The following is a 26,429-nucleotide window of genomic DNA, read 5'->3' as shown; positions in this document are numbered from 1 at the left end:
GCGGCTTCTCGCGCTGTGAACTTAGGTTCACCAAAGTTCACGCAGACTCGGGTATTTTTTATTTCAATTTTTTTTTTTCTTTTTCATCTCAACCTTTTGCCATCGGCGTTTTTTTTTTTTATTTTTTCTTATTTTCTTCAATTTTCTTTAGTCATCTTGCTTTTCGACTCTTTTATTGCCAGATTGAATTGTTGTCGTTATCGGGATCACAGACAATTAACCAAGCACCGTGACGTAGACGTGACGCGTGGCGCGAAATGAAGAGTCGTGAAAAACACGGACTGGTTTAACTTCGACGCCTCGTCCCTGTACCATGAACCGGAAGAATTCTTCATCGAAAAGACGTTGTCAAGCTGCGTGATTAACGCAAACTTTGGTTTATGAGGAGTATTTAATTAACCTGTGAGATTTATTAAGAGAGGGATAAATTAGGAGAAGGTTGATTGTTGTTTATGCCGCCGGAAACTTTCGACCGATTTCATTGTTGGTATGTTGTTATGATTATTGTTATATCTATTATTTTATACGCGAAGTCTTATACACCGTATTTAAACCATGTATGGTATGCTAAATAATTTAACTCCATATATCTGTATGGAGAACAATTATAGGTTGCGATTCAAAATACGTACCTACATATATATATAACAAAGGTTCGAAGCCGTTGATAATTAAATGTTCTTCCTTTGCTTCTTCTTGCCTTAATTACGTCCAGATCCGAAGTTGAACGACAGTATATAATGTATGTACATACATCATAATTATTTAATGATCATGTCACGTGACATCGCCTCTCTCGAATAATAATATCACGGAAACGTTGCGTTTCACGAATCATCTGCAAAGTAGAAAACAGAATTTATTATTCACGTGTGCCGATTATCAATTTGAAGAAAAAAAGAGCAGTACAGGTATGGTTAGATTCGATGCAGCGATATCGAGATATACGTACAGTAATGTTCATTAACGCCGTCACCTTTCGGCTAACTTGTTTGCGGTCCGAAACAAGATGCGAGTTCGTTTCTATACTAATTCCGTGACAATGATACCCAATCTCTCACGTCGGCTGCATTGCCGGTCATTGTCACAAAATTCGTATAGAATCGAACTCGCATTTTGTTTCGGACCGAAAAGTTAGCCGTAAGGTTAACGCATTAATGATTATTACTGTACGTGGATGTCTCCCCACCTTTTTCGTTTCTTTCAAAGTGACTGGGATGTACGTTGCGTTAATAGTCGATGCTAAATTGCTGTAGTCTCTGTAAAGGACGAACTGCTGTTTCAGCCAATGTCGTATTCCAAGGACACGTTCGTGAATCATTCGCAAATGTAAACGGCTCTCGCAGTCCAGGTTGGCGGTCTTGTCGTCTTCGAAATCTGGATCGAAAATACGAATCAAATGTTTGATTGAATATTTGTATTTTTATCTTCTCTTCGTTACTTAGTTTTCATTTACTTGTTTATTTATTTATTTTATCACCGAACCACGTCCTCTTTGCGACAGAGAGAAATCGTGATTTGTTAGCGAATGAAGGAAACTAAAATTCAGTTTAGAAGTCGTAAAACAGTGGATAAAAATAGCCGGGAACCGGATTTTTGACTCGTTACGTATATATAATCTGTTACCGCACAATCCGAGCGAAGTCAATAATTATAACTGCATATCTAGGAAAGCAACCGTTTTTGGGAACTTGTTCAATCCTTGACAATTAGACAAAGAGAGGGATCGGATCGTTGACCTCATAAGAACGAGGAAAGTGGGAACCTATTCCCAAGAGCATGAATTAATAACCATAATATTTTAATGTTTGAGGATTATTTGATTTGAATAACTTCTGCACGTATTTTATATAAAAAAGTTTCGTGAAACAGAGATTACAAATATTGCACGGAGCAAACGATGAAAACAGTTTTTTTCCCCATGTTCTCAGAATTCTATATATATACACATCTTCGTGTGTTTTATTCTCTTACGCGTTGCATACACATACCTATACGATGCACAAATTGCATGTCCAAATCGACCGAATAAACTTTCTTCGCGGCAGAGTATATGGACACATACCTATATTACTATACAAGCATGTATATATGAGTTCGTAAGAAAAATAAATAGAAATACGTAAACTGAGTGATTAGCGAATGAACGGTCGGTGCGTGGTTAATTTTAGTACTGGATTGCCAGAATCCGTTTCTCGTACAGCTCGTAGTTCATCCTATCGACGTAAGTATATATGATCGTGCTTATAGCTCCCAGGCGTTTTCAGAGCAAGAGGAAAAAAAGAAAAGTGATAAATGTTTAGTGAGAGTTCAACAAAACGTGGATCAGAATTTTTTTTTCGGAAAGAACAGAACCCGATGATACGATCTAAATCAGTTAATATATTTATACGTAACGAATTAGTACTCGAATAATAATTATCACACGACGATGCGGGTCCAGGTTTAATATCAGCATGAGCAAATTATACCTGACGTATACACAACAATTAAAAATAACTCGAAATTTCACGCCGACGAAAAGCTTTCCGAGGATTCGTTTTTGTTCGATTCAATATTTTGTTGTCGGTTGGTCGTATTTTTTTTTTTTTTTTTTTGTTAAATCTTTTTCTCTCCGACTTTTTTTGTTCTCGTTAAAAATACAACAAACGTCGCCAGGCCGAAGCCGAGGCCCTGGAGCAACATGCGATCAGAGGCGGCGAGGCTGCAGGCAGTAGCAGGTTCGGACCACGGCGAGGCTAACGGTAAACTATATACTCCAGTGGAGGCACCAGTTTACCGGGTCGTTTAAAGGCAGCGACGTTCGGGAGGTCGAGAGGCTTGAAGAAGGAGCATAGACTCCGGTTTCGTCGCACTCCAGAAGACGACGAGTCTGCGTCGCAGTCCCCGAATCCGTCATCCTCGTCCATAATTTGCTGCAGGTATCTGCGTACGCGAGGTCTAAGCTGCTCTCGTTCCTGTTCGAGAAGAAGCTCCTTTAACCGTCTTCTGAGCCTCTCCACGTCCCCAGCTACCCGTTTCGCATCTGTTTCTTCTTCTACGCCTGCGGACCGGCGATGGCGGAGCTTCCGGTTCTCTCTGGTTCGACTTTTGCCCGCCCGATGGCGCTCCTCCGTTTTGACTTTTTTCGACCGGTGCTTTTCAACGCCGGTCGCAAGCCGAACACCGCCTGCGGAAGCTTCTTCGGACGATGGAACCCGTTCAGGTTGCTGTACGGCCGCAGAAGCAGCGCTCTCCTCTTTTTCCCAATCCTTGGAGCGAGTCTGCAGGTCGAGTTCTTCGACCAGTGAAACTGGAGTTTCGATCCTCGCCCGGTTTCTCACGCTCTTAGACTCAGCTTTTTCCAGAACCCTTTCGTGTCTCTGAAGCATCTCGGCGGGGTTGGTAGACTGCGGATTTTTACCTTCCATGAGGAAAACTATACGACGATTTTCCGCAAACGTTTCATCCTGTTTAGTAATAATTTCTACCTCGTTTCTGCTCCCGGTTTCAGGATCTTCTTTCGACGAAAGTCCGGAGGAATCCCTGGAAGAAACTGCAGGCCTTCGTTTCACCTGGTGAAAAAAATTTCTGTTATCCTCTAAAAAGTTTTTCGTTAAACATTTTGCTTTTTTACGATCTTGCCTTGTACAGCAATCTTTCAGATGGCCGTAATTTATCGAAGAATATCTCAAAATTCTTACTGTAACTATATGCACTGCGTTGTTCTTTCTTGAGTCTTTACATTCCTTGTAGGTACGTATTCATAATCTTATAGAGAGAATCATTTCTATAAGAATTGATATGTGTCTGCGAAATTCTTAAATGAAAAAAAAAAAAACAATTCCCGTCTCCATTTCCAGTTCTTAAATTTCTTCTACACGAATTGTAAAAACTCACAGTTTTCTACAATTATCTACGTGAAACTAAAGCTGTTTTCTATTCAATGATAGATTGTCGTATAGATTCTTAAAATTCTTTAAGAATTCACAGAATTTTATGTTTAGTCGATTTACTATACTTTTGTCTTAAAAAATTGTGGACCGTCACAATTTTTCGTAGAAGATCGTTACACTCTTCTACAAAATTGCATCGAGTTTTATAGAGTATCCGAAAATTTTTCAATTCTGTTTTAGATAATTGTAGACGAATGTACGATCAAAGGTAATACTTGATCGTTTTCTGCGAAAAATCTAAAAGGAAAAAAAAAGAAAGAAAACACGATATTCGTTACAAATTATCAACATCGCGGAAATAATTTTTACCCGGTTCATCCGGCGAATCTCATCGCTGCGATCAGTCGAAGGCTGCGAAGACCTGAGAAGACAAACGGGGCTTGCGGTGTTTCCGTTCGTCGATGCTTTTACATAATTGCTGAGGCCAGGATCCAAACCGGCGTCGCATTTGCTCAGGACGCGAATCACCTTCGGCGCTACGAGTTGGGTGAGCTTTTTAGTTTCCAACTGCATCGACGTAGGCGATGACCGTTGCGGCCGATAAGAGCCCGAAGGCGAATATGAGTCTTCCGGTTCTTGCGCCTGCAGATCCTCCTCCACGATACTCAGAGTCTCAGCAGAGGGCGTACTTCTAACAAAGTCGTCAGAATAGCCGGCGGATGCCATCAAGGTCGGTGAATCGGCGTCCAAGGTGCTGGCTCGCCTTTCTTCCCCATCAATTATCGACTCGACGCTTTTCATAGTTATTTCTTCGCCGAGAGAAGGGACGTCCGGGTGGTCAGAGACCGGACGTGAAAATGGCGCGATCGACCGAACGACTTCCGGGACTTCTTCGCTAACCGAGGTGTCCGTTTCCGTCGCCAACTTGCCCGCGGCTTCTCGCTCGGATTCGACCTGCAGCGACGGAGTTTCGGATCGTTTTCTTGCCTCCTGGTTTTCGGCTCCACCGGCCGCCGGACCGTCTCTTTGATAATTCGCCGATTCTTGGCGCGGGCTCTTTTTCCCCGACTTACAGTCGAAAATCGTCACCAACTCGGCCGTAGGCTCCGAGGCTTCCTGCCCTCGACGTCCTTCGCTGCGCTCCAAGTAAGCTTCGGGCATTCTCACGTCTAATTTAGGCCTCACAATCGCATCGCCGGAACCAGATTCACCCGCGGGTTTCGATAATTCGTCCGCGCTGTCGACTGCGCTTATATCGCTCAAGCTGGATTGCCGTTTCACGCGATCCTCGCTGCACTTCATTTTGTACTTTCTGTCGATTTCCTTGAGTTTCATCAAGGCCGCCGTGGCCTTCGATCGCATCATTTTACTTATATTTATATTACGCTTTTTATACCCTGCAATGAACTTTTCAATTTTGCCTAATTTTTAACTGTCAAACGATCCTCGTTCTAATACACCTTCTGCCTCTGGAATCGACGCGGCACTACCGTCGCCATGATGTATACAAATTCGTTGCCATAGTTACGGAATTAAGAAAATATGACGAGCGACTCCCCCCCCCTGGCTGGCGACGGTTTGGCAGTGTCACGTGCCACTTATAGCGGTTTGAGTTAACTTGCCACAAATGATTTTATCTAGCTAAGCGGTTGTTCATCCTAGAAGTTTCCAACTTCGTGGAAGATATTATAATATTTTCAACACCACCTGGTAGTTTAATTGCCTAACTTAATAGGTTGCACTGCAATGTGCAGTTATACCTATAATAATCGAATTTTACGATTCATGTACGTATTCTCGAAAATTCCAAAGTCCAAATGTGACGGGTAGGTTCTCCCGAAAACATTTCCCTTTCTCGAAACTCATCGCGACACTGCAAGGTCCTCCTATTTCGGATAATCGACTCAGGCAATAACGCGTGTTGCATGTATCGTTCGATATAAAACTTTGAACTGCAGACGGTAGAATCGTGTTTTGATCTTAATGCATTGAATATATTGAGACACGCGTCTACGCGCGAGAAGTTGTTACCTTAATTTTCGAGAAACATTATATATATACATATACATATACGTACTTTCTTACAAAAACAATTTCCTTATTTTTTCTTAAAAATTCTTTACGCGACTTCGCCAATCACATCACATATTATCACCGTCCTACAATAGCTCGTATATGGGTAGGTATAATATATATCCTATTGAGATATTTCGAAAATTTGCACATAATTGCAGCGATTATATCACTATCATTTGCCGAGCTATAGGTAATATACTATACTGAGCTCGAGGTAAAATACGTAGGCATACGTAAGCGGATAACGTGGCAAGAGTTTATTACGTCGTATGCATGGATGAAAATTCTAAAATATTCTAGTCGCGTGAGCTATGCATTAAACGTATTATCGCTATTCTATTTTCAGAAACTTCGTGCAACAACGATTAAAAACGTTTGCCTATAAAACCTGGGAAAAATTATGTTCACATATTTAAAAAAAAAAATTGATTATTCTTCAATAAACATATTTTTCTGAAATATATGATTCTCAAAATCTCTTCGAGAATCCAAAAGCTTATATTTATTTCAATGAATAACCACTTTTTATGTAATGTTTCGCCTTTACTTCCATTTTTACACCATATTACATTCATGTATACTTATAGGTATGCCTACAAAAAGTTTGCAGAAACGAAAGGTACGATGTTCGATTGTTTGCAGAACAGCGTGCTTGCATATCATCAGTAAGAAAGTGAAAATGTTTTCCTGCATCTCAGTTATTTTGTTGATAAATTCTCTTGTACCGTGCAACCTGAAAAATTTTCAGAATCTTTCCACCTGCCGTTGATTAAAATCATTCTCGTTTGAATAAAATTCCGACGTGACTAGCCGGATGCGCCGCGCCGGTTGATAACTCTGCATTATCGACGCGACGTGGTGTTTTCTATCTGTTTACCTTTGGATAGTTGATTCGTCATCTACGTAGCGGCGCCTCATAGGTCGGCGAGCGTGGTCGGAGGTGATTGGTCGAAAATAGGGAACGAATGAGCGTTTTCCATCTGTCTGGCCCGACGGCTGCTCGGTGTCTCTGTTCGCTACCACGTCTGGCATTATTGGCTTGTTCCTTGTGCGAATAGGACGATTTGACGCGGGTTATTTCGCGATCCCGGCGCCCGAGATGCGGTCTTTTTACGCGTTCTTCGCCTTGTTGGCGATATCGGCTGTATGTGCTGAGGTCTACTTCGAAGAAAAGTTCCTCGACAGTGAGTACAAGACCATTTTCAACCCCCTGATAATACCGTCTTTCGTATCCGTCCTTTTACATTTCTTCTCCCTTTTACTTGTCGTCACCCTCGATCTCTTGACAATGCGTCAACTGCTGCTCCTGCTGCCACTCTGTGACGACGTATCTCTCGACGTTCACTCTCCCGGGCTTTCGATGTCAATTTATAAACCACACCCTTTAAATAATACTATCTCTTCATGTGCGTCGGAAGCCGAGTAGGCAAATTCCGTTCACTCGGCAGCTTGATGAATGCGGTTACAAATTTCCCCGCAACGAATACCTACTTAAATAAATTTGCTACTATAGCATCATCATTATTATTATTATTATTGTTATCATTATCATTCGGTGCAACGTAGCTACTTCCCGGCGAAAGCTTGTATCTCAAATATAATCAATTAATCACGGTCAAGGGGATCGATATCGTTCGACATCGGAGTTTCATTGGCACTTATACGTTAGAGATTATCGGATAAGACAAAATTTTCGGCACCGGCATACGTGCTGGCATTAGTGGTATTGTTATTATTATTATTTGTAAATAAAACACAAACGAAAATGCCAACCGGCACGGCAGGGACGAACGAATGAACGTAGAGGTGGCCACTCTCCCTACTCGGATTATCGAGCGCTGCCATCTGTGACAGTATCGCCGTAGGTATGAGACTATGCTATCATGTAGCACGCTCAATGCTTCGTTCTGCTAATTGAACTTCTGGACTCTGTAAAAGAGACCCGCCAAGTATTGTCGTTGAGGAAAAAATTAATCGTTGAAAGCGAAGTGCGAACGTGATTTCTGTTAACGTTATCCTCAAATATTTACGTGTTTAGTTCTACAACTTGGATATTTCATTCGATTTCGCGTTTACTCTTGACTTTAATTAAAGTTTTCGTTCGTCTATTAATGGCGGTGAAAATTATAGCTAACCTAATATTCCTGTCTGTTAATTGCAGACGCATGGGAAAAGGAATGGGTATATTCTGAACATCCCGGTAAGGAATTTGGAAAGTTTGTACTTAGCCATGGAAAGTTCTGGAATGATCCCGAGAATGACAAAGGTTGGTATCTATAACTGTTTGCGTATTTATCTATAATTTGCTTTGCCAATGTAAAATAAAACTAATTGATCTGTTTGAATTGATATTTAAATTTTTTACATTAAGTAATTGATTTCTGCCACACAGAAGTTAATTAAAATTCTTGAACTTTGAAATCTTCAAATATTTTTTAATTGTCTACTTAGTTTTAGATTAATATCAATGCATATAATTATGTTTAATCTTATTCGTAATCATTGTAAAAATTGAAGTATAAATGACTCGTGTTGAATTAAAATGAAAGAAACTTTCTTTTTTATTAAATTAATGTATTTCGTGTTCTGCAAAAGATAAAATTCTACAGCCATTATCATCTTTCAGAAATGTCATTAAAGAAGGCAGAAAAAATAACTGTAATAACATTTTGATAACATAAAGATAAATTCAGTTTGTTTACTTTCACTTCATTGAAAACTTTATTATTGCATAAACAATGTCTTCTATGTATTGAGAATTATATTTTTAAGTGTAATATTTGTAAGAAAGCAAAAGAATGAAAATGTAAACTTCATTTTAATACTTTGATAAACTTTATATTATATATAATTATTTCTTCAGGTATCCAGACGTCCCAGGATGCAAGATTTTATGCACTCAGTAGGAAATTCACCCCGTTCAGTAACAAGGATAAACCACTGGTTGTTCAGTTCTCCGTTAAGCATGAACAGAACATCGACTGTGGAGGAGGATATGCCAAAGTGTTCGACTGCTCGTTAGACCAGAAGGATATGCATGGAGAAACGCCATATCTTCTCATGTTCGGTTAGTACGATTAAAACCAATTTGCTAAATTTGCAATTTCTTCACTTTCCACATAATAAAGGAACAGCCGACTTGTTTACTTTTTATTTTTATATGAAGTATAAATTTAACTCCCCCAATACCAGTGCACTCCTTTTGGAATTGATCCAACATTGTTAGGATGACTATCTGCGTCTGTTTACATGATAATTGAAACGGAATTTCCAAATAGTTTTGGCATTAGATCAATAAATAAAGAAATGGAACATATTTGTTGTTTGTTTAGCAAAATTCATAAATTTCTTTCTGTAAACAGGACCCGATATCTGCGGACCTGGCACCAAGAAGGTTCACGTTATATTCAACTACAAAGGAAAGAACCTACTCATCAGCAAAGACGTTCGCTGCAAAGATGATGTGTACACTCATCTTTACACATTGATTGTCAAGCCAGACAATACTTACGAGGTAAAAAATACCAGACTTTTTTTTACACTAGTCTTGAAAAGCGATTAGATTGCTACATTTTGTCAAATATCAACGAGCAGAAGTATACTCCCAGAAGTCATTCACTGACCATGGATTTAAAAACAAAATTTTAAATCGAGCCTAGAGTCACTCGTCAAGTCTCACCCTTGTGGAGGATGAGTGCTATAGGAACTCGAAGAGCATAACACGTCTTACTTATGCCCTGGAATAAGTTACTATGCCTATCTCAGGTACCAAGTGAAGACACAGATCACTATATTACGAGAGATCAAGTCGTAAAAATGCTGAGATGATGATTCTGATTGTTTTGCCAAATCATACGTCACTTGGACATTAATTTGCTGTCATTTTTGTTAAAAGTGGACGAATTTTACATTTTTACTAACATCGTTAATAATTTTCTTTGCTTCAGGTCCTTATTGACAACGAAAAGGTTGAATCCGGCGACTTGGAAGCTGACTGGGAGTTCTTGCCTGCGAAAAAAATCAAGGATCCGAACACCAGCAAGCCTGATGATTGGGATGATAAGCCCACCATCCCTGATCCCGATGACACAAAACCCGAAGACTGGGACAAGCCAGAACACATTCCTGACCCCGAAGCCACGAAACCAGACGACTGGGACGACGAGATGGATGGTGAATGGGAAGCACCCATGATTGATAATCCTGACTACAAGGTAAGAAGCTTTAATAGTGAGGGTGCACAAATATTTGAAATATCATTCGCCAAAAACCATCGTAAAAGTAATGATACTGTCATTTTTCAATTATCTTAGGGAGAATGGAAACCCAAGCAAATTGACAACCCTAACTACAAGGGACCCTGGATTCATCCCGAGATTGATAACCCTGAATATCAACCAGACCCTGAGCTCTACAAACGTGATGAGATCTGTGCCATTGGTTTTGATCTCTGGCAAGTCAAGGCCGGTACGATCTTTGACAACGTTCTGATCACCGACGACCCTGAATTAGCGCACAAAATCGGGGAAGAAGTTTGGAAACCTACTTTCGTGAGTGAAATTTTTTTGCCACATTATTAAAAGTGGTGCAACGTTGTTGAACTATAATTTAAATTAACGCAAAATGATGATAAAAGCAGGTCTGATTATAATGAGCGATAAAAAGCTGGAATTCCTCGTTACTGACAAATACTCTATCAAGCAGTTGACTTTTGGCAGTACTTTGAGAGTGCAAATCTTAATTTAGAACTTTATTAATTCAGGAAGGAGAAAAGAAGATGAAGGAAGCTCAGGATGAAGAAGAGAAGAAAGAGAGAGAAAAGGAACTCAAGGAAAGTGAAGACAAAGAGGAAGACGATGAAGAAGACGAAGATGAGGACAACACCATCCCTGATCCAGAAGAAGCAGTAAGTATTCACAAAACCTTCACTTCCTCAAGAAAAATTATTAGCAAATCTCTAATCTTAAAATGATGAAAAGACGATTTCCGATTATTATGAGCGATAAAAGCCGGAATTCCTCGTTGCTGAAGCTTTACCTGTTGATTCATTTCTTTTTACTACCATATAAAGCTTAAGTTCTCATCGCGTGCTGAACAACGTGCTACATGTCGGATATAACAAAATGGAATTGCTTCTTTTTTGCAGGAACACGACGAATTGTAAATAGTGTGTCAGGTGGCACAAACACAGACTGTATTCCAGGAGCTGCTGCCTAATTGTGCGACGCTATCAACTATTGCAAGAGTGTGAAAAAAGAAAGAGACAGTTGGAATGAAATATTACAAAATGTTATACACTAGATGCTTTCAAACACTAAATAGTGTGTAAATCATACGTGCGGGCAAGATAACGTTGATAAAATTTTAAAAACGTTACTCATCTGCGCAATTTCGTAACAGTCGGTTGCGAAACCGAGAAAACTGGTTGTTATTATTGAAAGGATCACAAGTTTCTCTAATTGTCGTAATAATTACTTCAAGTGATTGAAGAATCTCCAAAAATCGTCGGAAAAAAAAATTATTTAAATCGCGACAATTTTTATTCTTGCCCCCGTGTCCACATCATCATCATCAGCTCCAAAAGACTAAGTTGTTCCGTTTTTGTTTGTCAAGTGTTTTTATATATTATATTGTATTAAAGTAATTTTGAAATTTACTTTGGATGATACAAGAATTAATATTATTATTTCATTCTCCTTACAAGTACAGTGGGTACGCGTCGTAATAATGCGCTGCGACTTCTAATAGTGGTTATGAATTGAAAAAAAAAGCAAAAAGTGATGGGTGTGTGCAAATCGTGAGTGAGTGATAACAATAGCTAATAATTGTATCAAACCACCAATAACCATATAATAAATAAATAAGACTTTTCTAGACTTTGCTTTGTTTATTGACACTCGCCAATTTCCAATTTCCCATCATTGTTTCTCTACCGTTTGCATGGGAAAATGATAAACATGGAACGAAAAGAAGACTAAATACGTTTGTAAACTTTTACTTGTTAGAGATTGGGGAAAATTTATTTACCCAATATTTGCACGACGTCATCAGAGAATAGACGATTGGTTTCTAAAAGCGTTAATTATCGTAATTTATTTGGTGACATATATAAATATACACTAATGTACATACATACGTAGTAGTCCTGAAATGGAAGCTGCACATTGCTTTACCGGAGCTAAGAAAATTAAATAGATTGTGCACCAAGGAAACTTACACCAAGCGTAAGTTTGCAATGAGTCGTAGGCGAGCGCATGCACAAGCCGAAGACGAATATGGCAAATATATGAGGCGAAAAAAACTATCTCAAGGGACACATGATACTTTATGTAACCAAATTGTCAATTACAAATTTTTTTCGTATAATGGAGTACCAAGAAAAAGCACTTTTCAGTACTAAGACACAAAGATGCACTCCAATGCTCTTTTTCTTGTACTGTCGCAAAAATAATTACTTTATGTACAACTTTGGAAAATATCGAGCATTTTTAATTTTGTACTAATTTCATAGCCATCTCATTGGCATTTTTCTACACATCAAAGACTGAAGGTGATAAGCCATTATTATAATTGAAATATTCTATCACAATATTTGCAGCATTGATTGCATCTTCAGATTTAAAACTACAAAGTTGAGCCAATTTAACATTGTCCTAACTTTCATCATTTCTGAAGAAAAAGTCGTTTCAACCGCAGTTTCATCTGCATTAAACAATTGCTTCAATCCGTAATCTTCTTCCGGAATCGTTCTCCAGATTTTTTCTACCTGCAATGCTAGGAGAAACGTGAGCTGATTAATTTTCGCTACAAATAATTACGATTAAAATCTTTTTTAATTCCCATGTGTTGATGACGTTCTAATGCTTCAACTGAAAATATACATTTTCATGAACTTGTGTTTTGCCATCTAATTTCGTACAATTTTACAGTGTCTATCCACTGCACATAGCACATCACCGAATTCGCTGTATTTTAAAAAACCATTTTTTCGAATTGTTTTGACTCAAGAAAAAATATCTTTAAAACAATAATTTAAAAAGAATGACCCATGGTTACTTCTATTGAAGCGTGACGCTTTTACTGCTTTTACCGAACCACAACCCACGATCACGTTCGACTACGTATTCGGCTTACATGAAGTTTTTGACAATTTTTATAATTTATAATTAGCCTTATTAGAAAAAATTATGCACGACAGTTTTGCGGTATAAAATAAAATTAATTCATAAGTACAGAATATGAGTGTTTCATATTACTTTTTATCAGAGGTCCGTTCAATGGAAGACCGGATTTGTATCTTCTATAAAACCAAATATACAATGCCTCTTGTAAGTTATCTAAAAGAGATATCCTGATGCGTTTATTTTCCTGCCTCTGATTTAGGGTGATTCATGTGTCCAATCTCAAGTTCACTCTATCACTTCATATTTTTTTCCCCCACTTCTTTTACTGTAGCTCCGGTATGAATCTCCTTTAAGATGTCTATTTTAGCTAAAATGATAAGGCTATTGCATTTCTTTTCATTACCGTCACATTTGACACTATTCTCTGTTATGATAATTTAATACTTCAAGCGCAGAGCCGATTCTGGTCATGCTTCCGTTTAAGTGGCGCGGGGTACCGAAAAAATTTTGACAGCTTTCGGTGTTGAATTAATGAATATAACGTGTGGCGATACAAACCGTGCCTAATGTAAATCAGAAAACTAGACTCACCTAGTATTTTTTATGATTAGGTACTGTTAGTGTACAGGGCCTCGTTTGCACCCAATTGCTGTGTCAGCCAGTCTAATCCCTGAATGAGACCAGTGGAGTCAGTCAAAGGCGAAGATCCCTCTATATGCCAGGCTCTACCACAGCAAAATTTTTGTAACGAAAGGATTTCCGTCAGCTCTTCGACTGTCGCACAACCTGGTACATCCTGAATTAAAAACAGATTATTTTCTTTTTATTTCAACAATAATCAATTTCACCTATCATCAATTTCCTAAATTGGACTGATTATTCATTTCATTCAACATGTAAAATCATAAAGTCATGTTGTACCTGCTTGTTGGCGTATATAAGTAACAAGGCATCTTTCAGTTCGGGTTCGCTAACAATTTTTGTCAGTTCTTTATGCGCCTCTTTGAATCGTAACCTATCGCTAGCATCGACAACAAAAACGACAGCCTGAGTATTATGGTAATAATGCTTCCACAGTGGCCTCAATTTATGTTGTCCACCAACATCCCACAATGCAAACACCAGGTTTTTGTACTCCAGACTCTCTACGTTGAATCCAATGGTAGGAATTGGCGGACTGCACAAAGCCATATCCCTCATGGCAAATAAAATGCTAGTTTTTCCAGCCCCATCTAGGCCAAGTATCACGACTCGCATTTCTATCTTTGTTCCAATATAAACTCTGTTGTCCTAAATGAACGAAATTTGTAAAAATAACGCGACTCTTTCTCTAACCTTGCCATTACCGATCATGGGAGAATTAAGCTTTACGAACCCTGCTAAATATTATGGGAATAGAGGATTCGGGCGTGAGCAGGTCTGGACCAAGCTGAGCATAATGTTTCTGCTGCTGTTCCAATGACGTCAGAACTTGGCTGACATCTCTGGCGCTGCTGAGCAGTTTCCAATCTTCAGAACCCAATAGACTCTCCCACTGAATGCAAACTTCGGCAACTTGGGTCCTAGTCATATTCAGATTTTCGTGTAATTCTCTAAGCGTGCAAAGTCTTTCCCTTGTTTCAGCATCAACGCTCATTGCAGCTGCTTTTTCCTGTTTTGCTAGCAGTGACCTCAGCTTTTCAAAGTGCTGACGTACTCGCTGCCGAGCATCTTCTATTGCCCAGCCTTCTAGTTCCTGTATTACAATTTCTAGAAGTATTCGATAAAATGTTAACAGATTGTCTGCAATCAGTAATTGTAATACTGATAATTACATGTTAACTGCTGCATCAAACAGAGCCAAAATTATCTTCATTACCTATCCTATGAGCTGTATCCCTCATGTTTTCCGTAAATAGAGTCATTTTTTGCATTGCTGTGATGATTGAAACTCGGATATTCTCAGCTTCTGTCTCTACCAATGTATGCTGCAATTCAATAAACAAATCTAATGAATAAATCGAATAATCAAAGTCCTGAACAGTGTTCTTGAAGTTTACAGCCAAACATTAAATCCGGGAAACATATGAACCTTTTATTAGACTTTTCTTAACAATAAAGTTGAAGCTAGCAGCCAGAGTTAGCAGCTAAACGTGTTAAACTTTTTGGAAACAGGAAAATATGTTTAATTCCACTTTCCAATATTCATTTAGATTGACGGGTGCAACAAATGAAACTCTTTTGTTTGAAAAACTATAAGCTTCACCTTGTGAGTACTGTGCCTCCCATAGTCCCTGCAAAGGTAGCACATAAGAGCACTGTTGCATCCATCCTGTGTGCATGTGAATTCAGCGATATGCGTGCTATGAGTGGGACACTTTGGTTTTTCCTTTGGTTTTTCAGACAAAGGAATGCGCCTGTGTCTGGCGAGAGTTTTTGACGAGTGAGTGAGAACATCGCAGGCGTCGCAAAGGTGAGTCATGCATACTGTGCAGTACAGAACAGCAACATGTTTCTCATCTTCGTCGCACGGCTGAGTAGACTGTAGCCTCTCCCGTTCGAGTTTCATGTTTTTCTCAATATTTGACTCTTCTAGCCTTTCCAAAAGTTCGATGAGCACAAAGTTCTTCTTTAGACTATACACTCCATTCTTCTTGATGGCTGTGGGCTGCCGGTCGAACGGACATAAAAGGAACTTTTGATCCGACACACAGGGACGAAGACGCAGTAAACAAGAGTGACACACAGTGTGACCGCAGTGAAGTAGACGTGGTACTTTCCCACCTTCCGCAGTGAAAACTTCTTCGCAAACCCGGCATTCTAGAACCTGTTGAATTTATAAGTTGATATTCCTGTTCCGCTGCTCAGTGGTAGCGAAAATAGAGATAACCTAATATGGGGATGTAATGAACAGTATTGAACAAAACTCTCCAGCATAGAATAAAATTTGACGAATAATAATTTAGAAAAGTTGTATGTCGGATATTTATTGGCAGGACATAATTGTTATTTTAGAAGTCAAGAAGACGGTTTGGGTATAATAAAAATGTTTCTTTACGTTCGGTTTCGAAGATACTGATGCGGATCTGTTGAAATATTTGTTTAGTTGGTCCATGTCTTCTGTCATCCTTATTCGACCCTTGTTTTTCAACTGTAAAACGAACCGCTTTGACGTTGCAAGTGTAGGATCGACATAGGTGTAAATTTTAACATTCTTTGTCAATATGCATCATTGGCTTGAACATGAATTTCGCATTCGCGAGCTTTTACGTTAACTGAAGAATATAAAGTTGGGCGCATGCGCCCCCTGAGATGCTCGTGTGGTAGAGTTGGAACTTGTTGCAGAACATCAGAGAGTTACCGATTTCGACATGATACTGGCTGCATTTACTTCCGAGTAACACAGTCTTCGCAACGGTAAGCCCAAGCCAGTACTTAGCCTGTGTGTACTTACCGACTTGTCGGCGATACAAGAAATTAATAATGAGAATAAATTTCTTCCAAAATTCGTAGCAAAACAGTGATTTAATTAAAGTCTAGGTACCCGAGAGAAGAATGTGTACACAGATCATGAATAATTTAATACGTGATGCATACTATAAATTTTATAATTTTCCAGGAGACAAATTAGATTATCTACAATAATCGGCTATAATATAGAAATATGTATAATATAGAAAATAGAAGAACTATTCATTTCCAAATGGGATTCTATCCGACGCGCCCTGGATCTATTCCATAACATTAATATTCATAATTATTCAAACAACTTATCATTTGCTCTCTCGATCTTCAATTTTCGTAGGCATAGAATCGAAACGCTGTTTTAGCTAGTCGCAAGTGAAGACTTACGTTGGGTAGAGAAGCAGAATTGTTTGTCGAAAAGTATTCGTATGGCAAAAAATTCAGAGTAACTTTAATACATCACGGATGCGCTAATTTTGATCAAGATGAAATGGATGCTCCGTATATGAGACAGTATTTAACGCAGTGTCCTGACTTAAAAACCTAAAAAGGTGATTGTCGGCCATTTTTTTTTTAATAGGGAGAGATAAAACGAAGCTTCTTAAAACTTCGAGTGTATTTTAACACACATTTAAAAGGAACGAGCACAAATTTTTATCATCCAACTGTCGCAGAACGGCAGCGTTATTAGCTGACTCGTTAACTCAAGAATATATCTTTAGTCAACGGCTGACCATCGAAGGGCCTAGCCGCTTGAGTCTGAATTCGGCAGGAAAGATAAAGTGCGTATTTCTTATCTGAAATGTGAAAACTGAAATCATTAGACATCATATCATATCATACATCATATCCGTGATAATTTCATATCATACGTAGTATTGAAGTTCGAAACCAAGGTTTGGATGTTCGGATGTTTAGAAAGTGACGTCAGCCAAAATTTTTTTTCTCTTGACGTCATCGATCTATATAGACGAAAATCAGCTAGCCGAATTCCTCAGTCCGGAAGCAACCGCGTAGTAGATAGTAGATGTAACCGTTTTGCGACAGTTGGATGATAAAAGTTTTTGCTCGTACCTTTCAAATGTGTGTTAAAATACATTCTAAATTTTAAGAAGCTTCGTTCTATCTCTTCCTATCAAAAAAAAAAAAAAAAAAAAACACCGACAATCACCTTTTCAGGTCTTTAAATCAGGACACTGCGTTAAATACTGTCTCATATACGGAGCATCCATTTCATCTCGATCAAAATTAGCGCATTAGTGATGTATTAAAGTTACTCTGAATTTTTTTCCATACGAACACTTTTCGAAAAACAATTTTGCTTCTTCACCCAACGTAGATACTTCACTTGCGACTAGCTAAAACAGCGTTTCGATTCTATGCCTACGAAAATTCAAGATCGAGAGAGCAAATGAAAAGTTGTTTGAATAATTATGAATATTAATGTTATAGAAAACATGGATGAGCAGGGGGACCAGGAGGACGAAAGTGGTCGGTGTTGGTCGGAGGTGGTTGAAGGTGTTCGGGAATATTAGGAAGTATCTGGCGGTGGTAGGAAGAGATCGGCGGCGGTCGAGGAGGACGATGACGACGTTGTCGCCGAGGGGTGTGGGGTGGAGGAAGAGGCCGGGCAAGAGGTGGACGAGGTGGGCGAAGGTTGTCGGTGGCGGGAGGAGATGGTTGATGGTGGTTGGAGGTGCTCGGCGTTTGTTGCGGCGGTTGGCGGTGGACGCGGTTACTCGTCACTCACGGGGATGATCGAGCTGATCGACGTTTCTAAGTCGCAGTCGGGAAGTAGTGTTACGTACTCACTTTGTACCGACTCAATCTCAAGCTTCCATACCGACACTACTTTGGCTGCTACGAATATCAGTGCGAGCCCGCTAAGTACAATCGATAGAGCAGAACCCTCCTACGCTCCCAGGCCCACCTGAGCCCACTTGCCCACCAAAAACTGGTCACAAAAATTTACCCACAGGTATTCGTCTTTATATTCTTCATTCAACGATTTTTGTTATTCATGCATTGATGTCGATAACAGACATAACTGGTGATGAGAAAGCCAAAAAGGATTCCAAAAAATCTCCTTTCAACATCGACTGACATTTACGGTTGATAATGTGACTCGTCAAAGTTAGCACCAGTCGATAAGGTAGTAATCTGCAAAGAAATTCCTGACTTTCAAATCTTTACACGTAGAGATCGATGAACATGATCGATTGTGAAACTCTCGTTTCATTGTAATTTTGTCTAAACAGTTTTACAGTCTTTCAACTGTGTATGACGTTTCACTTTCTTTCTACACACAATTTCCGAGAAAAATTATTTTTTCATCATAACTTTCTATGTATAACTATACTATCCTGTGGTATATATCACCTTATCAAGAAAACGGTAATATGATTAGATGCATCCTAGGCACTGATCTCTATTATAACTAGAGATCAGTGATCCTAGGTGAAACGTATTATCATTCAGGGTTACACACGACGAATTTTCGCGTGGGATAATCATTAGTGATTATCGCAATGCCATTAAGAAAAAAAATATCTATATTGCAAGAGAACGGATATTCCGAAATCGATCCTACATGTAAATTTCGAAATTGGACCGCCTTTGTACAATGGTCTGTAATAATGAAATGGTATACATAAGAGTGTATCCATGCATACGAGAACTTGTTTTCAACATAATTTATCAACTCTACAACTTCGCTAAAGCTGGCTGACCGAGCGGCGATTTTGTATATATAAGAAAATGATCTGCAGATGAACTTCTCCATATTTAAAAAAGTTTAAAAATTCGACGATTAAGACCAATTTTGCTGTTGCTATTCGTCCTTGAAAATCGGCCATTTAGGACGCTTATACATACATGTATCAGTATACGTATGAAATTGTACATAGTAAGGAATTGATCATAACGGTATAAGCGATCTGAATATTTGAAAAAATGTTGAAATATCGTGACTAAGGCGTTAAAATTACACCTCAATTCCGCGAAGAAGTTATTGTCGTATATATCTGTAAAACTTTATATAACCGCAGATCGTTTGCAGGTGCGCGTGGGTTGTAGAACAGGAATTGCATGAATTTGCGCATAAGCCAGAAACCTTGATATTGACCGTCAAGAGATTGGTCATATTAAACGACGCAGAAAACGATCTATCAAATATGTTAAAAAGCGGAGCGTTCAGTTCTGCTTTCGTAATTCCGCCTGGTTTTGCAAGGGTACGTACATAGGTATGTATGATGCGAAGCCATTATTATACGAACGTATAGGTATATAGTAGACATATACCATAGACCATAGACTTACAAAAGATTCGTCGGAGCGAGTGTATCCAAAGTTAAACTGCGTTATGTGAATTAGTTCTGCTCCAAGTGGCACCGCAGAAAACTTATTCTATTATTCTTCTTTGCCTATTAAACAACCGTATGTATATATAGGTATGTACAATAGCTGCAGGAATAAGTACGTCGTCTACACATAGATATCTATGCACATACAGTGCAGGGTAGTTATTACACGTGGTGCGAGTTACAACGCTTCGAGCATTGTAACAATACGAAAATCCTGTAGCATTTAAAAGTCGCCATTACGTTATGCATGGTGGGACCATTAATACACACCTTTTTTCCCTACCAAGATACCGCAGCATTCTTCCCACTGTAATGCTGCGCAATCTTATACTGACATTCGTAAATACGATAGGTGGTAATATCCATTCGATTACTTTCTACCAACGTAGAAAGTGACCGTTCTCTAAGAATAACCAAAAAAAATCGGTTTTCGATTAAACCGATTATTTTTCAAACTCGATTAATCGACCGACTCGATTATTTTTCCTCACGATTGGTTTTTGTTTTTTACACCCATGAACGATGCAATTACTATCATTGTCTTACTTACTAACTAACTATTTGATATAATATGTGAGAGATAAATAAATATTTTCACCTGAAATTGAAAAATATTTTCAATGAAACTATAAATTATCAAAAAACTTTTCCGCTATTAGGATTGCATACTGAAATTTTACGAAACTTTGGCTTCAAATGCACCGTTTCAAAAAAATACGAATCAATCCATTAATCGATTAATTTTTATCGATTCAATCGAGTCGTATTCGATTATTTTTTGGACTCAATTAACCGATGTATCGATTATTTTTAGCTCAGTGGCCATCGTTAGCCTTCTCAGCGCTGACTCGCCAATTTTCATGGCAAAGTGATTTTTGCGTGCATCGCATAGTTTGCATTCGCATTTAATCGTTATACTGCACGGAATTTAATTTGTTGACTTTTCGTACTCTCAACCAGTGTTCTCTAGGCGCAAGATAGTGAATTCAATCTTGCGTATAATTTGGTGGCTAATTGTAAGAGAAACGGTACTTCTTAACGACTTGATTAATTGAAAGTAATTCAGGCGTATAGATGAAGATTAATTTTCTCTCATTACTCATTGAACAGATATGACATTTATGCGGACGTATCCTCCTTGTAAACACGACGAGGCTCGGCTGATATTATAACCCCGTGAAACGACGATCAGCGGATAGAAAGAGGATGTGCGATCAATGATGTAGCAGGTTTTATTTAATACAAGCAAAGGTCATCGCGTCTGTATTCGGTTCTTCTGTAAGTGTAATGTCGCGATATAAAAGGAATTACTAACAGTTCAGGGGCGATCGCGGATATTTATATATATAATACCTGTTGCTTAAGAGCTAACAACAACCTGCAGCCATTGAAGTTTGAATCCATTGTCCGTTTCATCTTTTTTATTTAACTCACAAATGCGCAGAATTTCGAGCAATTATTTAATCTCCCAGAAAAAAAGACCTGAGAAAAAATGTGAATCATCATTACCTGCAAAATTCAATCACGAGGTAAAACTCGAGAATTTGATCTGTACCAAGACGTGCATAAAAAACGACTTCCGAGAGGCTTTTCCGACTTCGCATTGAGACGGCGGAAAACCCCGGGGAAATCTTGGTCGGCAAATTTAAGGTTCTGCACGTTAATTATGGAAATTATACCGAGATACTCGCGTTCAATCGCTTGAATTTTCAAGGATTATTGGCAAGGATTCCGTGTACGTAGTATACCACAAATAAAAAACGAGCTCGTCATTTTCACCCGCAGCTCGGTCAAACATCATCTGCAGGAAGTGAAACGATTCGCCCGTGAGGCAATTTATATCTAAGAATGAAAACTTTTTCACCCTGTAATATAAATTTGAGATGCTCGATGTATCTAAACGACGATAATTCAACCGGGCGAAGAATCTCGACTTTAAAGAAAATATTTTCCGTTCGCATGGTGCTAAGACGTTGCGAAATTAATGTAAGTCCGGCTCTACGTGGAAGGAACGTGTTCCACGTGTTCCTACAACCAACGCTGTGAATCTGGCACAAGGATGAATCTTCACCGTTTCGCGCGCTCGGTTCACGACTTGATGCATCGGAGTTCTTATACTTTTCATATATCTTTCCGGTGCGATTCCGATGTTCCCAATTACGCCTCGCCATTATAACCTGAAGGTACGTGCATGAAGGGGTATACATTGCAATCTGGCCGAAAATTGGCACGCGCAAATTGCTCAAACTGCAGCTGCGGACGCGTGCAAACCGGAAACTCTGCAGAATTATCTTACTTTTATCGACACGTGACGTGCTGAGAAGCCTTCAAAAATAGGCGATTTAAATCTCAAGCAGATACTCGCGGCCTTCCGCTATCGTTAAACACGCCGGTAAGCAATATCTACAACGTATTATAGGCAATTACTGGTAAATTGGCGGAAATCGGTTGTTTGTTAAATAACCGTCTATGGCTGTAGAACTATATACAGCAACTCAACACGTTTTAAGATTTATTTCACACGTTTATAATTGTGGTAATCGACTTTTTTCTTTTTACCTCATTCTCAAGGTCTACGAATAAATTTTCTCTCTCGTCTTGTTGTTTCTGAAAATTAAAAGTAAAATATTTATTCACAATCAACGATCGTGGTTACAGATTCATACTAATTTGCATACTCAATTATTTAAGCTTTGGCAGTTTGCGGTTGAATTGGATGAAAAATAATAAAAATGACAGCGTAAAACAATTAAAAGGAGATCGGCACTGCTCAAGTGTGAGAAATAATTGTTATACGAAGTTTAATTAGAATCAGCAATGTAGTCTCTGTGTAAAAATTGCGCAGTAAGCAATAACATATAATATATCATTGAGACACACATCAGTGGGTGAGTGTATATAACGCGTCGTGTCTAAATCATCTTCACGCATCACTTTCTCCTTTCACCTTTCTCTCTTAAGGCAATTCTCTATAATGTACCTCTACTATGTAACTTCCTACGCAACGCATGTCCACGTGACAAAAACACCGTTCGAAGTTCTTTTGGGCGCCGGTTTCAAGCGAACTTTGACACGCTAGCAGCTGTAGAGGAAGCGTCAGTTGTTATTACACGAACCCGGTGTAAATTGTTCAGACTTTCTTCAGAACAATTACGCGGAATTTCTTTTCGGGTGATTTTTGTTGGAAAAAAATATACCGCCTGATTTTTCGACAACTGTGAATATAAGACGCATGATATTTTGCTAATTGCCTCATAAAATCAACAATCAATAAAATTGTTTGGAATGAAATTAAGATTGGTATATTTTTTATCTGTCGAATTTTCCGTCGTTCGAAATTTCGATTCGTTTCTCGGTAGCCGAACATTGACTCGAGTGACATAATAAGGCAACTAGGTATATGTATACCAATCAAGGCACAAGCTTATGTAGAAAATAGCGCTTGCGTTGTAAGGGGATTTTTCCCATGGTAAGTAAATTCTCATAACGTGAAGGATAATAGAATTCGTTGAATGCCCTGAGGAGTTGAGACCTAATTAGAAATTATTATAACATATACACAGAGACGAGGACGACGACGAGGTAACTTTATGGGAAAATGTCTCACGGAGATTGCGTGTATATGCGCTTCTATGAATAACCTGAGACACATAACAACGGTGTATTGCCGCAGTGTTTGACGCGACGCGAAGTGACGTGTTTTCCCTAGGCTAACGCGATCGTTACGCGCGATTATGAATATATATCGCACTCGTTACATAGTTTTGACGACATCAAAGACGGGGGCGCAGCGAATGCGTCTACGAGTGAGAACCCAACATAACCTGAAAAAGAACATGGCGCCGATAATTGGGCTGCCAGCCGATGATTTGAGGTCTGTAATTATGGGATTAGAAAAGTACGGATAACTTAGTGCAAGCCGTGAGGCTTTAGTTTTTTCACTTGCTATCGATATATTGAAAAAAACACGACGAAATACGTAGTTTAAAATTAAATACGGCGGCCATGTTAGAGTGACGAATATTTTTGCCACCAGATGTCACGCCGCCACATTTTTATCTCATGATTGCAGAACTCTGCGCAAATTCTGGGAAGGAACAAGAAAGGAAGAAAAAAAGAAGAAGAAGAACGAGAAATAGAAGAAAATCACTTCGTCCTCCATAAGTGAAAGTTCCTCCGATACGCGAGGCCATCTTAGTACATCGCTCTGACCTATGGGATGATCAGCTTCACTGATTTATCTTCGACTTTTGTGAGAGTCGCGCAGATGCAGAAGAAGCACCGTGTGTGCAAAACTGCATGGCTTTGAAAATTGCAATCCGCGTTTTGCAGAAAAGTGTAAGGACGGGCAAATTCCGTAGGAGCGTCTGCTGGTGACTCGTGCGCTTGAAGACGTTGATGATGTCACTATTGCATGCGAATCTCCCTGAATCAACAACACGTTTATCGTGACTCGTGGCTCGTGGCTCGTTCTTCTCCCGGGAAGACATTTTACGGTTCTCAATTCTTCCTTAAATCGCAAAAGGTCAAAAATTATCGATTTTGTTTCAGTCCTTGTAAGTATATATATAACACAAACTTTGTTGCGAACGTTCTTTCGCTTATTTGGTGTATTTCTATTGGGATTTTGATTGGTTGTTAGACGGGTTTGGTAGATTTATAAACGGAGTACCAAAAAACAGGAATCGTAAAAATTAACCATTATGTACTTTGATTTGCAAGTATAATCGACGTTTTCGCCGAAAATTTATGTACAGCAAGAATATTAATTTTATTCCTAAAAGAAGTGTCATTTGTGGTTCGTATTTCGCGTCTCTTTGAAATTTCGTATAACTTTTTCAAATTGAAAATATTGCCACGAGCATTTAAACTATGTAATTGTAACTAATTTTCAAACGATAGCCTCATATTCAATTTTAGGAGAATGAGTCGTGTTATTATGAAGAAATTTAAATAATTTATCTCAAGAATCATGTCAAGAGTCTAGCGTATAACAATTTTTTTAAGTAACAGTGAAAATTATCGATTTTCAAAAAACTAAATTACACAATCAGAAGCATCCCCATATATTATAAATCGAAACTAGAAATTGTGGTAATTGGAAAATTTCCGTAATAGATCATTTCTAAACGCGTACTTAAGAAATCATAATTCTTAAGAGGACGATTTTTCATGCGCCTGTCGAAATCAATGAAACAAAATATGTGAGATCGGAGTCAGAAATTGATTTAATCACAGTGTATAATTAAGTTTGATAAACGATACCGACGTCGTTGAGACAAATAATAAAGATAGCGTAGAAACAAACTAGTGCTTAATACAATAATTACTCACGAGTCAGGCTGTCACGTGTTAATCGAATGAAATTAAGATCGTCGCGTGATAAATAACCATGGACTGCAGCTGCCTTTCGAGAGTCTAGTTGGCGTATAAGAAAAACTATACTCTACATGCCTCAGTAATTCAGGTTAATCGAGGCAACCGGCTATAAAAATGTTCTCGTTCCATGCCTTGTGACTAGTTTGTTGTACAGGTACTGCATACAAGCCTGTACCTACTATAAATAACGTAAATCCGGTCTGTACGTACGAGCCTTATACCTTAATGCAGAGGATAATCAACTCTGGTATACTCGCAGTCCATACCTGCAGCAGGATTAGAGTTATCATCGTTATTATTATTATTATTATTATTATTATTATGTAAAACTCCATTCAGCGAAGGATTGGAAAATCGTGTTTACAGGGAAACTGTTTCGAAACCTTTGCCATGCATGTTATCCGGCTTATACTGCTGCTGCATTGATGCGGCGTTTTACAGTTATATTGAAAAACGAAATAAATAAAATAAAGTTTTACGTAATCTTGAATATTGCATACGTATGAACGAACCGTTACGCGATGTTGATTATTGTGATGAGGAAGCAGTGGTGATATTTTATAATATTTCATGTATACCTGCAATGATTATAAACGCCGATGGATATTTTATTATTTTCTTTTCGACACAAATTTCGTTACGCCTCCGTAAGTACGACTGTTAATAAATTTAATAAAATTACTTTCCTCGCGCGCGGGTTAAGAATTTTACCTAATTTTTTCATTCGATATTTCCATCGTTTGTTCACATTCTCAAAATGCCAGATCCCTGCAAAGAGGCAATTTACGAGTTGAGTACTTCCGCGAATGTATTTATTTTTACAACGCGAAAGAAGAGGAAAAAGGTGGGGGAGGAGTCGAGGGTTGACTGAGTTACCGTGAAATGAAATTTCACCGGGTAATTCGGAAGAAATTAAGCAAAAAGAAAAAAAGAAGATGAAAAAAGACGGGAATAATGGTTTTACAATGTTCAATGGTCACAAGATACTTTAAGTGTACTACAGGCATGTTAAAACCACTCAAATGTTCTCTGGGGAGGGGCTGAACATCTTCCATGGACCATGACACGCGGAATACGGTGTATTTCGGATCAAGTTGCGGTGTGTAATGAAGAATTTTAATAACCTTACAACCACGAGAGCATTATATATATTATACGTATAGCTCCAG

The 26,429-nt window shown here is 38.7% G+C and overlaps 3 protein-coding genes across 5 annotated transcripts; 1 reads left to right on the top strand and 2 right to left on the bottom strand.

The window, feature by feature from the left end:
- Positions 1-80: 80 nt before the first annotated feature.
- LOC124303212 (uncharacterized) lies at positions 81-5,348 on the bottom strand. Of its 2 annotated transcripts, XR_006907866.1 has the most exons (5): positions 4,245-5,348; positions 2,780-3,554; positions 1,190-1,377; positions 633-838; positions 81-400 (listed from the first exon to the last, which is right to left on the bottom strand). XR_006907866.1 is itself a non-coding variant. In XM_046760169.1 (4 exons), exons 1-4 carry the CDS (start codon positions 5,238-5,240, stop codon positions 773-775), a joined length of 2,025 nt encoding a protein of 674 aa, XP_046616125.1. In that variant the 5' UTR covers positions 5,241-5,348; the 3' UTR covers positions 81-772. The 2 variants fall into 2 exon arrangements, 1 of the variants encoding a protein (XP_046616125.1); XM_046760169.1 differs by having other exon boundaries at positions 81-838.
- Positions 5,349-6,968: 1,620 nt separating this feature from the next.
- LOC124303215 (calreticulin) lies at positions 6,969-11,827 on the top strand. The gene is made up of 8 exons (XM_046760173.1): positions 6,969-7,135; positions 8,113-8,217; positions 8,815-9,018; positions 9,314-9,465; positions 9,899-10,165; positions 10,265-10,501; positions 10,714-10,857; positions 11,098-11,827. Exons 1-8 carry the CDS (start codon positions 7,051-7,053, stop codon positions 11,113-11,115), a joined length of 1,212 nt encoding a protein of 403 aa, XP_046616129.1. The 5' UTR covers positions 6,969-7,050; the 3' UTR covers positions 11,116-11,827.
- LOC124303214 (E3 ubiquitin-protein ligase TRIM23-like) lies at positions 11,565-16,311 on the bottom strand. 2 transcript variants are annotated; one of them, XM_046760172.1, is made up of 7 exons: positions 16,113-16,311; positions 15,321-15,881; positions 14,934-15,042; positions 14,451-14,824; positions 13,997-14,365; positions 13,667-13,871; positions 11,565-12,725 (listed from the first exon to the last, which is right to left on the bottom strand). In XM_046760172.1, exons 1-6 carry the CDS (start codon positions 16,179-16,181, stop codon positions 13,683-13,685), a joined length of 1,671 nt encoding a protein of 556 aa, XP_046616128.1. In that variant the 5' UTR covers positions 16,182-16,311; the 3' UTR covers positions 11,565-12,725; positions 13,667-13,682. The 2 variants fall into 2 exon arrangements, with proteins under 2 accessions (XP_046616128.1, XP_046616127.1); XM_046760171.1 differs by having other exon boundaries at positions 11,565-13,871.
- Positions 16,312-26,429: the final 10,118 nt, after the last annotated feature.

The sequence above is a fragment of the Neodiprion virginianus genome, chromosome 4 (genome assembly GCF_021901495.1).
Source record: "Neodiprion virginianus isolate iyNeoVirg1 chromosome 4, iyNeoVirg1.1, whole genome shotgun sequence".
In the NCBI taxonomy this organism is placed as follows: Eukaryota; Metazoa; Arthropoda; class Insecta; order Hymenoptera; family Diprionidae; genus Neodiprion; species Neodiprion virginianus.
This window is presented reverse-complemented; position numbering and strand designations above follow the sequence as displayed.